Source organism: Dromiciops gliroides, chromosome 4, assembly GCF_019393635.1.
Source record: "Dromiciops gliroides isolate mDroGli1 chromosome 4, mDroGli1.pri, whole genome shotgun sequence".
Lineage (NCBI taxonomy): Eukaryota > Metazoa > Chordata > Mammalia > Microbiotheria > Microbiotheriidae > Dromiciops > Dromiciops gliroides.
In genome coordinates this window covers 314,394,368-314,408,010 of record NC_057864.1, presented here as the reverse complement: position 1 = coordinate 314,408,010, position 13,643 = coordinate 314,394,368, and the positions used below count along the sequence as shown (strand labels likewise).

The window sequence follows — 13,643 nt, the reverse complement described above, 5'->3', positions numbered from 1 at the left end:
GTCCTCCTGAATCCAGGGCTGGTGTTTTATCCACTGTGCCACCTAGCTGTCCCCCCTTTGAGTATTCTAATAATGTTAACAGCAAAGATAAAAATGACATTGGATATAGAGTGTGATAAAAAGCAAAGGAAATATATTTTATGTTGTGTCAGATAATTAACCATGTTTACACATAAGACATAAAATAAAGTCGCTTTATTTTTTTAAAGCACATGTATTTTTAGAATGACTACTGAAATATGGGAAATGGATATCTCAGATGACTAGGCTTTAACACACATATGCAATCTGCTGCATAACCTCTCTGGGCCTCAATTTTCTCACTTTTTCATTGAAGAGTCTTATATTGGATATGCCTTAAGGTCCTCAGATTCAAGTGCTCTGTGACTATTATAGCCACATTACACTTTTTTTGGTGGTTCTCTTAATTGTAAATTTTAACTTTGTAGGCTGCTGAATTACTAGTTTACTATGTGTAATCATTGCTTTATTCAGTCTTATGCATGTGGTAATTTGTTGGAGTGGAAAGTGAGAGGTGGGGGAATGAAACAAAGACTTTCTCTCTGCATTTTATATCCTTTGCCCACATATTGGCATTGAAGTGATATCAAGAACAGTATGCTTTTCTATTAGATTTTTTTTTTTTTTGCGGGGTAATGGGGGTTAAGTGACTTGCCCAGGGTCACACAGCTAGTAAGTGCCAAGTGTCTGAGACCGGATTTGAACTCAGGTACTCCTGAATCCAGGGCTGGTGCTTTATCCACTGCGCCACCTAGCTGCCCCTTTTCTATTAGATTTTATTTCTCCTTCCCTCATGGACAGAGTGTGAAACACTCTGTATGATGTACTTAAGTGTTGTAATTTTGGTAAGAGAGTTGAGCAGTTATTCTTAAGTGTTTTTATATTAATAAATTTTAATACTTCTCTCCTGAATAAATGCTTGACTGAAGCTCTCATGTCTGTTAACACTGCAAATGAAAATTTATCCTTTGTCCTCTGCTTTTATTGAAGTCATGACAAATACAAAGGCATGCTGTCTCAAACCTGCTCATCCTACCAGTAATCATGTGCTTCAAGAAGGAAGAAGCCTTTTATCTTGAGAACCTGAGAACTAGCTTACTATCCATTTTGCTTAAGTACCAAGATGAGGAAAATGAAAACTGCATTTTGAAAAAAATGCAGTCATGTCATTCTTAAGAGTGAAAACTTGCTGCCAGTAGATAGAGAATACTGAGCCCCAAAGTGAAATAAAATGGGTGTTAGGACAATTAATATGGTTAGTGAAAAAATGTGTGTGTGTGTGTGTATATATTTTTCTTTTGTCTAGACCTGTATTCTCATTTGTATAGGGAACTCTTGAAGGCAATACTCCCTCTGTGAAAGCAGATTGCCAATTGTGAAATAAATTATCGTAAAGTCTTTGTTTGATTATTTAAAAAGTCAGAATATTGAATAGTTTTTCCTTTTTCTGTTTGGCACTTGTACCCAGTGCTATAATTACTCATTTGTGTAGGTCTTTGTGAATTATATGGTGATAATATTATAAAGCTGGAAGATAAAAGGCATCTATAGTCTATCTGCTCATGTTACAGAAAAGGAAACTGATGCCTGATGCCTATGGAAGTAAAATGAGTTGCCCATATCACATAGTAAGTAGCAGAGGCAAGATCTGGATCCAGGTGTTCCAAATTGATAGATGATTGGCAAGACCTTGATGAGTAGCTCTTTAAGGACAGTAATTATTTTATTTTTTTCTTTGCTATCCCCAGTGCTTAACACTCTGTAGCCACTTAAGAAATGGTTGTTGGCTGGTTGATTGACTCCAAATTCCAATGCTCTTTGCACTGGAATGCTATACTCTTGTTCATTAGGTTATGCTTTTTTTTCTATGTATTGAATAAAGGGAATGGTTGGGTGATTTAACACCAGGAACAACATAATAAATCTTATAAACAAGATAAATAAAGAATTATGTGGTCATATATTATAAGTAAAGAAAGACTTGGATAAGATACAAAAACTTTTTTATCAAAAATAATAATTGAAAGTATTTGAAAAAAATAAATGTCAAGGTAAAACACCAGAAGGGATCACATTTAATCCACTCTGCAATTCGCTTCCGTTTTATAGCAGAGTTCATCCCATTCACATTCACAGTTATTATTGCTGTCTATTCCCCTCCATTCTATTTACCCCCTTTGTACTTCCCCCCCTTCTTTCACCCTATTCCTCCTCACCGACGTTTTACTTCTTACCCCTGCCTCCCCCGATCTGCCCTCCCTTTTTATCACCCCCCCTCTCTTTTCTTTACCCTTTTCTCCCTTGCTTTTTTCCTCCCTTCTATCAGTCCCCCCCTTTCCCTTCCCCTTTTGTTTCCCTAAAGAATGAGTTAAGTTTCTTTATCCCAATGAACGTATATGTTATTCCCTCTTTGAGTTAAATCTAATGAGAATAGGGTTGAAACAATGTTCCCCCCTCCTTTATTTCCCTCTATTGTAATAGGTTTTTTTCCACCTCTTCATATGATATAATTCATCCCATTCCACCTCCCCTTTCCTCTCCTCCCCATAGACTCCCTTTTTAACCCCTTAATTCTTTTGTATCATCACATCAGAGACAATTTATATTTATACCCTCTATATAAAGTCCTTCTCTCTGCCCAAATACATTTACAGTTCTTAAGAGTTATGAGTATTATCTTCCTGTGTAGGGATATAAACAGTTTAACCTCATAGGGTAACCTTTTTTTTTCCCCCCTCTGTTTACCTTTTTAAACTTCTCTTGAGTCTTGTATGTTGAGATCGAATTTTCTATTCAGTTCTGGTCTTTTCACCAGGAAAGATTGAAAGTCCCCAATGTCATTAAATGTCCATCTTTTCCCCTGAAAGAAAATGCACATTTTTGCTGGGTAATAGATTCTTAGCTGCAATCCAAGCTCCTTTGCCTTCCGGAATATCATATTCCAAGCCTTGCGGTCCTTTAATATTGAAGCTGCCAGGTCCTGAACAATCCTGACTGTGGCTCCATGATATTTAAATTGCTTCTTTCTGGCTGCTTGGAGTATTTTCTCCTTCACCTGATAATTCTGGAATTTGGCTACAATATTCCTTGGAGTTTTCCTTTTGGGGTCTCTTTCAGGAGGTGATCGGTGGATTCTTTCAATGATGATGTTATCCTCTGATTCTATGATATCAGGGCAGTTCTCCTTAATAATTTCCTGGAATGTGGTGTCTAGATTCTTTTTCTGGTCATGGCTTTCAGGCAGTCCAATGATTCTCAAATTGTCTCTCCTCGATCTGTTTTCCAGATCAGTTGTCTTTCCAATGAGGTATTTCACATTTTCTTCTATTTTTTCTTTTTTTTTATTCTGCTTGACTGATTCCTGGTGTCTCATGGATTCCTTATCTTCCAACTGTCCAATTTTAATTTTTAAAGCATTGTTTTCTTCAGTGAGATTATGCACCTTTTTTTCCATTTGGCCAAATGAATTTTTTAAGGCTTTGTTTTCTTCAGTGAAATTATGTGCTTCCTTTTCCAAGCTGCTGATTCTTTTTTTATAGTTTTCTTGTTTTGCTTTCATTTCTCTCCCCATTTTTTCTTCTACCTCTTGCAATTGATTTTTTTTTTTTTACGGGGCAATGGGGTTAAGTGACTTGCCCAGGGTCACACAGCTAGTAAGTGTCAAGTGTCTGAGGCTGGATTTGAACTCAGGAACTCCTGAATCTAGGGCCGGTGCTTTATCCACTGCGCCACCTAGCCGCCCCGCAATTGATTTTTAAAATCCTTTTTGAGCTCTTCCAGGAAGGCTTTTTGTTCTTGCGACCAATTCACCTTCCCTTGTGAGGCTTCAGATGTAGGCAATTTGAGGCTATTGTCCTCATCTGAGTTTGTGTTGGCTTCTTCCCTATTGATACAGAAGCTCTCAATGGAGAGGGCTCTTTTTTTGCTTCTTACTCATTATTGCAGCTTATTTATTTATTCTTTAAGTTGAGGTCTGCTCTCGGGGCACCAGGGTCCCTGTTTTGGGCTTCTTGTGCAGGGGTATAGGTGCTGTGTGACCGGGTTTTTACTCTGAGGCCTTTATGGTGTGTGGAGATCCCCCGCCCTGCACTTCCTGTCTGATTGTGCTCAGCCAGTCAGGCGCCGGACCCCGGCGTCTGATCCCACCTGACCCGTTCGTGGCCCTCTTGGCCGGTGCAGGTAGGTTTTTCCACTGTCCTTCTTGGCCACCAGATTTTTGAACCATGTTCCAGGGGCCTCAGTTGTTTGGCTATGGCCCGCAGCTCCTGCTGACTTGCCCTGACCCCCTCGGCACTGGGTTGCTGCCCTGCGCTGGGCCTCCCTTTTGCTCGAGTCAGACCGACCTTTTCCTGAAGTCTTCTAAATTATCTCTGGTTGGAGGACTGTGTCTCTCTGTCTCTTTGCAGGTTCTGTAGTTTCAGAATCCGTCCAGAGGCTTGATTTAATGTTCGTTTTGAGGGAACAGAAGGAGAGCTCAGGCAGCTTGCTGCTTCCTCTCCGCCATCTTGGCCCAGAAGGGATCACATTTAAGAACTCTATTAAATAGGGCTAAACTTTTCCTATCTCTGAAAGTTTAGGAAATCTTAACCATATCGATGAAGTATAAAACGGAATAAAGGTCAGCAATGCAGAAATTTATATACGCACTTACTATGTGCAGAATGCTGTGCTAAGCTCTGGGGATAACAATAGTCCAAGGAACTCACAGTCAAGAAATGGAAACGATCCATATGGGAAGTTTCAGCCACCAAGTCAGATGAAAGGCTCATTAGTGCTTAGGGGGTAGCAGCAGCTCAGGAAAGGTAACTCCTCCTCTTTAATATCATTTCCACTGATAAGATCATATCAGTTTCTGATGTTGAACCATTTAACACTGAACTAGGAGCATTGTTCCAAGACATTCAGGGTCCTGGTCTGTCTCCAATATGATCTGAGGGAATGTGGTGGTCAAGATGGTGGTAGTTTCATCTGCCTGGTATGTGCTTCTCTCTTTTCCTCATGGGCTTTGCCCTGTGAATGTCATTTGGTTGATTGCATTCATAAAGCAAATGAATGTACTAGAATTACTGTCTGTTATAAGAAATGATAAAGTGGAGACAGTTTTAGAGAAACCCAGGATGATTCATGAACTAGTGCAGAGTGAAGTGAACTAAACAGAACACTTTATTTAACAGAATTATTGTAAAGACAACTTTGAAAGACTTCTTCAGTATTCTGATCAATGCAATGACTAGCTATGATTCTAGAGGACTAATAATGAAATATGCTATGCATAGAGAGGTGATGGCCTCAGAGTGTAGGAATTTGTTTTGCTTGACAATACATTTTTTTGTAATGAGTTTTGTTTTCCTTTTTTTTCTGAATGAGTAGGGGGAGGTAGGAAGACAGATTTTCATTAATTAAAAAAAAATTCAGCTTTTTAAAAAGGCATGACTGTAGACTTAGAAAACCCAAAACAAATCAGTAAAAAGTAATAGATTATAGATTCATTCATTTATTTTTAAAATAAATGTTTTTATCCCTCTTAACCTTCTTCCCTTCCCCCCTCCCTGAGGTGGCAAGAAATCAGATATGGGTTATACTTGTTAGATTATAGATTTAGAAACTCGGAAGGGACCTTAGAGGTCCTCTAGTTTGTCTCCTTCATTTTACAGATGAGACAACTGAGGCCAAGAGAAGTTGTGATTTGCCCAAGGTTATCTAGGAGAACCACAATTTCATTTCTGGTCTTCTAACTTCAAATCCAGCATACTTCTCCCTATGTAACTCATTCTACTCACATTTTGGACTGCTCTATCTCCCCACCATTTTGTTGTGACCACCTCTAAATGGCTCTGCCTTGAGGGTTACTCTTCCTGTTTATAGAATTCTTGGCTACAGTCCTGGCACCACAATTTCATGGGGGCCCCCAGCCATTCTACTCCTTGCCCAAGTCAACTCACTCTCTGGGCTGTTCTACCTCCCCACCATTTACTTGGTCCTCTGTTTTCTAGCTCCTTTTTATGTTTTGTCTTCCCCTGTTAATTAGATTGTAAGCTCTTTGAGAGTAGGGACCATATCGTTTTCATGGATCTCCTATGCTTAGCACACAGTACTTGACATATCATAAATTCATAATAAATACTTTATTCACCATATTGTGAGTAAATTACTTTAATAGAGAAATACAAGATAGACCTATAAAATTCACCTTCATTTCTATGTATCACCACCAACAAAGAGAAACTGTTATAAAGAAAAATATTCTTTTGGGGGGGGGGTGTTCAGTGAGGGTTTAGCGACTTGCCCAGGGTCACAGAGCTAATAAGTATCAAGCACCTGAGGTCGGATTTGAACTCAAGTACTCCTAAATCCAGGGCTGGTGCTTTATCCACTGTGCCACCTAGCTGCCCCCGAAAAATATTCTTGATAATAATGATAAAATATAGAAAATATTCAGATATTAATTTATCAGGATATAATAGAGACTTGTAAAAAAATCAATTTCAAATGATATTGGCAGAACAAATGGAGGTACATACCCTGTTCAAGATTAGGCCGAGCAGATTTAGCAAAAATTGATACTTCAAAAAATAACAGATTTGATGCACTGTGAATCAAAATATCAATAGATTATTCCCAAGAAATGTATAAATTACAACATAACTCATGTGGAAAAATAGTTGGACAAAGGTACAGTATCTCTGAAAAAGAAAACTGATGACAAGATTAGCCATACCAAATCGCAGAACATATCGTGATAAAAATTATAAAATAAACTGATGGCTGCTGGGAAAAAAATAGAAAAATAGCTTGGCCTAGCAGAATAGGGGATCCAGAAATGAAACCTATTGTTAAATATTAAACCCAGGGATAATATTTGTAAAAAGCACTTAATCAAGTGCATAGCACAGAGTAAGCATTCTATAAATGCTTATTTCTTCCCTTACTCCATGAACTCTAAATATATATATATACTTTTATGACTTCTAATATCATTTATTTTCTTTTTAATACTATATTTTTTATATTATACATTTAAAAACATTATAATGAGTTCATAAGGTAGCAAGGTAGTGCAGTGGATAGAGCACTGAGCCTGGAGTCCAGAAGATTCATCTTCTTGAGTTCAAATTTGGCCTCAGGCACTTACTAACTGTGCGACCCTGAGGAAGTCACTTAACCTTGTTTAGCTCATTCTCCTTATCTGTAAAATGTGCTGGAGAAGGAAATGGCAAACTGCTCCAGTATCTTTGCCAAGAAAAGCTCAAAAGGGATCACAAAGATTAAGACACGACTGAAAATGACTGAACTACAAAAATATCTCTCACCACACCATGATAAATTTTCATCAGCTCATTCAATTAGAGGTTTAAAAAAAACTACATGAAAATGGAATACTACATTTATCTTAGCAATAGAAATTAACAAATAACAAAAATCCACTAATGACAACATTGATGAAGTTGATTATATAAAGATAAAATAATTTTATACAACAAAAAGCAGTCTTTAAAATTAAAATGAACAGGTGGGCAAATATTTACAATGTATATATGGATATCATATTTCCACATAACCACCACCCTAATTCTGTTGAACACTTCTTGCCTGGACCATTGTAGTAGTCTTCAGTTATAATTAGTCTTCCTGCTTCAAGTCTCTTCCCTCTTTGGTTCATTTTCTACATAGCTGCAAGTGGTTTTCTTAGAATGTATGTTCTGATCATGCTATTCTTCTGTTTAAAAAACTCCAGTGAATCCTTTTTGTCTTGGCATCATATATAGACTCTGCTTTTTTTGCCATGTGGTGCTCTTTACAACCTTGATCCTTCTATCTTTCCGGTCTTTTTACTCATTCTTGCAATGCTCTATCTCTGTGCCTTTGTAATAGTTGTTTCCCATATCTAGAATGCTGTTTCTCTGCCTTTTAGCATCCCTGGCTTCCTACAAAAAACTTCCAGATAAGCGCAGCCTTCTGTAGGAGATCTTTCCTTTTGTAGGCCTTTTTGATTCTCCAACCTGCTGCCATCTGTTACTTTGCATCTACTTTGTAGTTATTTTGTATGACACAGTCTTACTCTTTCGTATGCTCTCTGAGGGCAGGGACTGTTTTTGCTTTTGTCTTTATGGTCACAGTGCTTGGCACAGTACCTGGCACATAGCTAGCCTGGTAATAAATGCTTACTGATTACTTGCTTAATTGGATGGTATAGGAGATCATGAGTTTACTGGCTGATGTGATTTCTATCTATCTGTTTATCCTCTTGGTCTCATTATCGTGGTGATTGTTTTATATTACACTTCACCTCAGAAAAGATGATAGTCTGTATACATGTTTCTTTTTCTATTTCCAATTTTCAGCAAGCTTAAAAAATTTTTTTATTTGGTTGCCATATCATTTTTTTTGTTGTTGTTATTCAGTTTTGGTATTGAGCTTGTTCTTTACTCTGACCAGCCTGTGGTTTCAGCACATACATATAGCTAATTTGGGATAACTGGTCAATTCCTTTATATTAAATAACCACATTCAGACCATAATATAAACATTTTGGGGGGGGGCAAATTGTCCCAAGTTATTCTTTTACAAATACTATCATACAGTGAATGATTTCAGGACCTCATTCATCTGTTTAATAACTCCAAATTGTTATGTATTCTTTTTATGGCTTTTCATGTTTATCTGTCTCTTCCCTTGTTGCTAGTGCTTTTAATTACTTTTAGTGTCTGGCATATGCCATGTTGCTTTTTCTGATCTATTAATTCTTGTCAGTTATGGGCAGAAAAACGAAATTATTATGTCAGAATTGTGTTTGGGCCTGAAGGACCTCTTACTCTATGAGTAAATTTGTGAGTCGTATGATAGGAAATACATGACATTTTGGAAGCTCTAGGGCTTTTCTGCTTTACTTTTCAGTTCTTAGGTCAGATTGTTGATTTTTGGATAGGGGAAGTTGCTGAGATATTGTGAATTCCTGATCATAGAGGAGGTGTTACTGTAATAGGAAGAATGAAGGAAATTCTAGATAGAGAAAACTCACATCTTGGTACTCCAATTGGCATGAATATGTGTTTTTTTCTTTGAGTTCTTTGTGAGAACTTTGTGAGGTCATTAGTTCTTTTTTTTTTTTTTTTTTTGCGGGACAATGGGGGCTAAGTGACTTGCCCAGGGTCACACAGCCAGCAAGTGTCAAGTGTCTGAAGCTGGATCCGAAATCAGGTACTCCTGAATCCAGGGCCGGTGCTTTATCCACTGTGCCACCTAGCCGCCCCCGGTCATTAATTCTTAAAAAAATTTTTTTGCCTTTTTTTTTTCCTGTCAGGTTCTTCAGAGCAGGTATCCCAGCCTGTCAACTGCAACTGATCATCTTTTAGATATATATTTAAAACTTACTGGAGATAAACATCAGTCTAGAAGCAACAACTGTAATGGAAATGAGGAAGTACCTATGGATGTCTCAGAAGCCAGAGGAGACAACAAAAGTCCAAGCCTTGAAGGAAGAGAATTATCTCTACGGTATTGAATGTGGTTTAATCAGTCAATTCCATGGGGTCATGGAGGGTCTCTCTCTCTCTCTCTCTCTCTGTCTCCGTCAAGAAAATCCCAAATGGGGTCACAAAGAGCTGGGCATGACCGAAAAACAACTAAACAACAAAACAGTTGCTCATAGGGAATGCAGGATAAAGATAATTTTATTATACAAGACTTTTTTAGTCTATTGCTAAGATCGTGGAAATAACTAATTTATTATTTCTTAATCTTTAAGTAGTGGAACAGGACATAAGATTTCTCTTTGTGTACTTTTTTATTGTTATAGTTAGCCCCTGGACCTGTCCCGACTGAAGTTAGGTCATCGAAACCTTAGAGATTGCCTAGTCCAGGAGTTCTCAACCTGGGGTCCAAGGACAAATAAAGGAGTCTTATAGATTTCAGGAGGTCCCTTACCTTGGATGGGAAAAATTACAGCATTTCCTTTAATTATTTAAAAACTTTCTAAGAAAGGGTTCATATGTTTCACCAGGCTGAGATGCAAAAATGATTATGTACTCCCTAATCTAGTCCAACCTCCTCATTTTATGGGTCAACACCAAATCTTCTGAATTTCAGAGAGTATAAAATGATTTGTCCAGGATTATTCTGGCATTAAGCAACAACCAGTATACAGGGCTCTTTGCAAAACTCTCATGTTGCTTCCCTCAGGTTATTGTTCATGGCTTACTCTTTGAGGGTTGTGGGGGTTGCAGCCTATTGGACTGGGAGAATAAAGACATTGCTTGGTTTTGTCTCTATGGAGAGGCCAGGGAACAAAGCTTTCCCAAGTTCAAATTGGGAGGCAAATGATGTTTGTCACTTTTGTTTCCATTTGTGTGACTGCCTCTCTCTAAAGCCACCAGTTGCCCAGTGCCTGGCTCTCCAAATTTTCCTGTTAAAAACATATTGGGGGGAGGGGTGGGGGGGCTAGATAGCACAGTGGATAAAGCACCGGCCCTGGATTCAGGAGTACCTGAGTTCAAATCTGGCCTCAGACACTTGACACTTACTAGCTGTGTGACCCTGGGCAAGTCACTTAACCCCCATTGCCCCGCAAAACAAAACAAAACAAAAAACAAACAACAAAAAAAAACCAAAGCAAGTTTGTAGACCTCAGGTTAAAAACCCCTGTCCCAATGATTTACAGGGAAATTTAAAAAAAACATATGGGGGGGGGGGCAGAAGCTAGGTGGTGCCTAAATAAAGCACCGACCCTGGATTCAGGAAGACCTGAGTTCAAATCTGGCCTCTGACACTTGACGCTTACTGGCTGTGTGACCCTGGGCAAGTCACTTGACTCTCGTTTTGTTTTGTTTTGGTGAGGCAATTGGGGTTAAGTGACTTGCAAGTGTCTGAGGCCAGATTTGAACTCAGGTCTTCCTGAATCCAGGGCCGGTGCTTTATCCACTGCACTACCTAGCCACCCCAAGTCACTTGACTCTCATTGCCCCACAAAAACAAACAAACATTGGAACCTGTATTTAAAAAGTACCCTATATTCAAATGATCTGCTTGTGGATTCATCCTTCTAAAAACAGAATCCAAATTCCCATCCCTTTAATACTAAGTACTATAAGAACAAAGTTATTAAATTTATGCATGACAAGTTTTAAATGGAAGACGTTTGCTTAACTGTTGGTAACCTGATGAAGCAAATGACAAGAATTTTAGGCAGTGTAGGGAAGCTATTTTGGAGTTGTTAGTATTATTTCATAGGTCTAGAACTTAAATTAATTACATAGCACTACTTAGCCATCTGAGAGGAAAGGATCATTTATGACTCCCTCCTTCTACATTCCTTCAGCTGGGGATTGGGTTTTGGGAATGTAGATGGAACAGTTCCTGATTGTCTGAGCTGATAGGTGACCCTGCTTTTAGATGTTGGAAATGTACTCTAAGGTATGGTAGCACCGTGTCTCTCATTTCATTGTCTACTGAAGATCAGACTAAAGGGACCGCAGGTTCCAGATTAGAAGTTTGGCTCGGCTAAACTGAATGGCAAATTTGACTTTCAAATACAATACCCTAGAGAACCATAAAAAATTGGAGTTGGGGGACATAGCTGGGGTTGTGCAGTAGGTGACTGTCTTGTGTCTGAGACTGGGTTATGGCTGGGATCCCTCTGGGTCCAGGGTGGATGCTTTGTCCACTGTGTCACCTAGCTGCTCCATGATGATATCTTTAGGGTTAAATTGAGGGGTGAGGGGGAAGGGCAGAGGTAGCATGGGGTGAAATCCCACATGAAAGAAATAGGAAAGGAAAGGGTTTATGGAGTAGGGGAAGAGATGGTGGAGCAGGGCAGTAAATGAATTTTATACTCATCAGAATTGGCTCAAGGAGGGAATAACATACACGCTCAATTGGGTGGAGTAATCTATCTAACCCTGCAGGAAAATAGGGGAAGAGGATAAAGAGAGAGGAGCAAAAGAAGGGAGGGAAGATTGGGGGAGGGGACAGACAGAAGCAAATCCCTTTTGAAGAGGGATAGGGTGAAAGAAGATAGATAATAGAGTAAATATCATGGGGAAGGGAATAGGATGGAGGGAAACAGTTAACAATAGTAATCATGAAAAAGAGAAAAGGGGAGAAAATTGTACAAAAAATATTTATAGCAGCTCTTTGTGGTGGCTAAGAATTGGGAATCAAGGGAATGTCCATCAATTGAAGAATGACTGAAGAAGCTGTGGTATATGATTGTAGTGGAATGGTATTATGCTGTAGGAAATGACAAACAGGATGTTACCAGAAAAACCTGGAAAGACTTATATGAACTGATGTATAGTGAAGTGAGCAGAACTGGGAGGATATTGTGCATAGCAACAGCAGTATTGTTCTAGGAGCAATTGTGAATGACTTAACTACTCTCAGCAATACAGTGATCCAAGACAATCCCAAGGGACTAATGGCGAAGCATACTATAGAAAGAACTGATAAAAAGAGCACTTATGGATTGTACATATATAACCTATATCAGATTGGTTGATGTCTTGTGGATGGGGGGAGGAAAGGGAGGGAGGGAGAAAAATTTGGAACTCTAAATCTTATGAAAATGAATGTTGAAAACTACCCTTACATGTAACTGGAAAAAATAAAATAAATGTTTGTTGTTTTTATCTAGTGCTGACTATGTGAAAGGCACTGTTAAAAGACAACAAGATGAATAAAACATAGACCCTATTTAAAAAAAAAAAAAGAAGTTTGGGTCGGGGAAAGTTGAATGGGGCCTCACTCCCTGAGTGGACCTATAAACTTTCATCAGCTTCCTGGTTCCTGCTAAGTTATAAACTTGGAAGCCTTGAGAGCATTTCAAGACAGCTTCCTGTTCTTTCTGCTTGTTGGGCTTTTTAAAAAAATCATACATCGAGCATGTTAGATACTTTTCAATTTTAGTTTAAATGGCTTATGTGAGCTGAGTTGAATAAATAGGGAAACAGAAAGCCTCTCCACCCCTTCTGTTTCATCCTCTTCATCATTGCTTACTTTCTATATTTCTCCTCCTAGGGATTTACTGAATTGGTGTAACAGGATTTCCTACAGCTTTGACAGTTCTTCTTCATCTACATCACTCAATATTTTTCAGGAGGTAAGCTGTAATCCTCTGAAGTCTTGTTTCCTTTGTGCTACATAATTTCCATCTGTCTCTTTTCTTTCATGCATCTGTCTAAAGCTTTATCCCCCCATGCCTCTTCTTCTCATCTGCTGTCAAGCTTGTTCTTTTGTGCACATGGTGTCTCTTTTACTTTTAAAACTAATGTTACCTTAGAGAGATTGGGGGTAGAAATGTAGCATTTAAAAATGGGTCCACTCCTGTTAAAATGTATTAGAAGTATAATAACTGTCAAATAAAACAATAAATGTACACATCCTACTCTGAAATAAGCCTATAAGGAGATATTTAAACATGAAATAAAGTTAATGAAAAGAAAGCTAAACAATTAATAATGCACTTTCTAATAATTATGACAGGTGACATTTATATAAAATTTTTAAGGTTTACAAAGCACTTTGTGTACATTATCTCACCTGTGTCTCAGCAGCTCTGTGAGGTAGCTACTATCCATCAATCAGCAAACATTTATTTATTAAACTCTTATGTTCTAGGCACTGTGCTA

General features: G+C 38.4%; 1 protein-coding gene across 1 annotated transcript in view; it reads left to right on the top strand.

Moving 5' to 3' along the window:
* The window catches only part of MDN1 (midasin AAA ATPase 1), a 173,275-nt gene that overhangs the window by 26,493 nt on the left and 133,139 nt on the right, over positions 1 to 13,643 (top strand). Inside the window, exons 10-11 of the mRNA XM_044000235.1 lie at positions 9,323 to 9,516; positions 13,033 to 13,114. Coding sequence (XP_043856170.1) covers positions 9,323 to 9,516; positions 13,033 to 13,114 — 276 coding nt within the window. The remainder of the gene's footprint in view (positions 1 to 9,322; positions 9,517 to 13,032; positions 13,115 to 13,643) is intronic.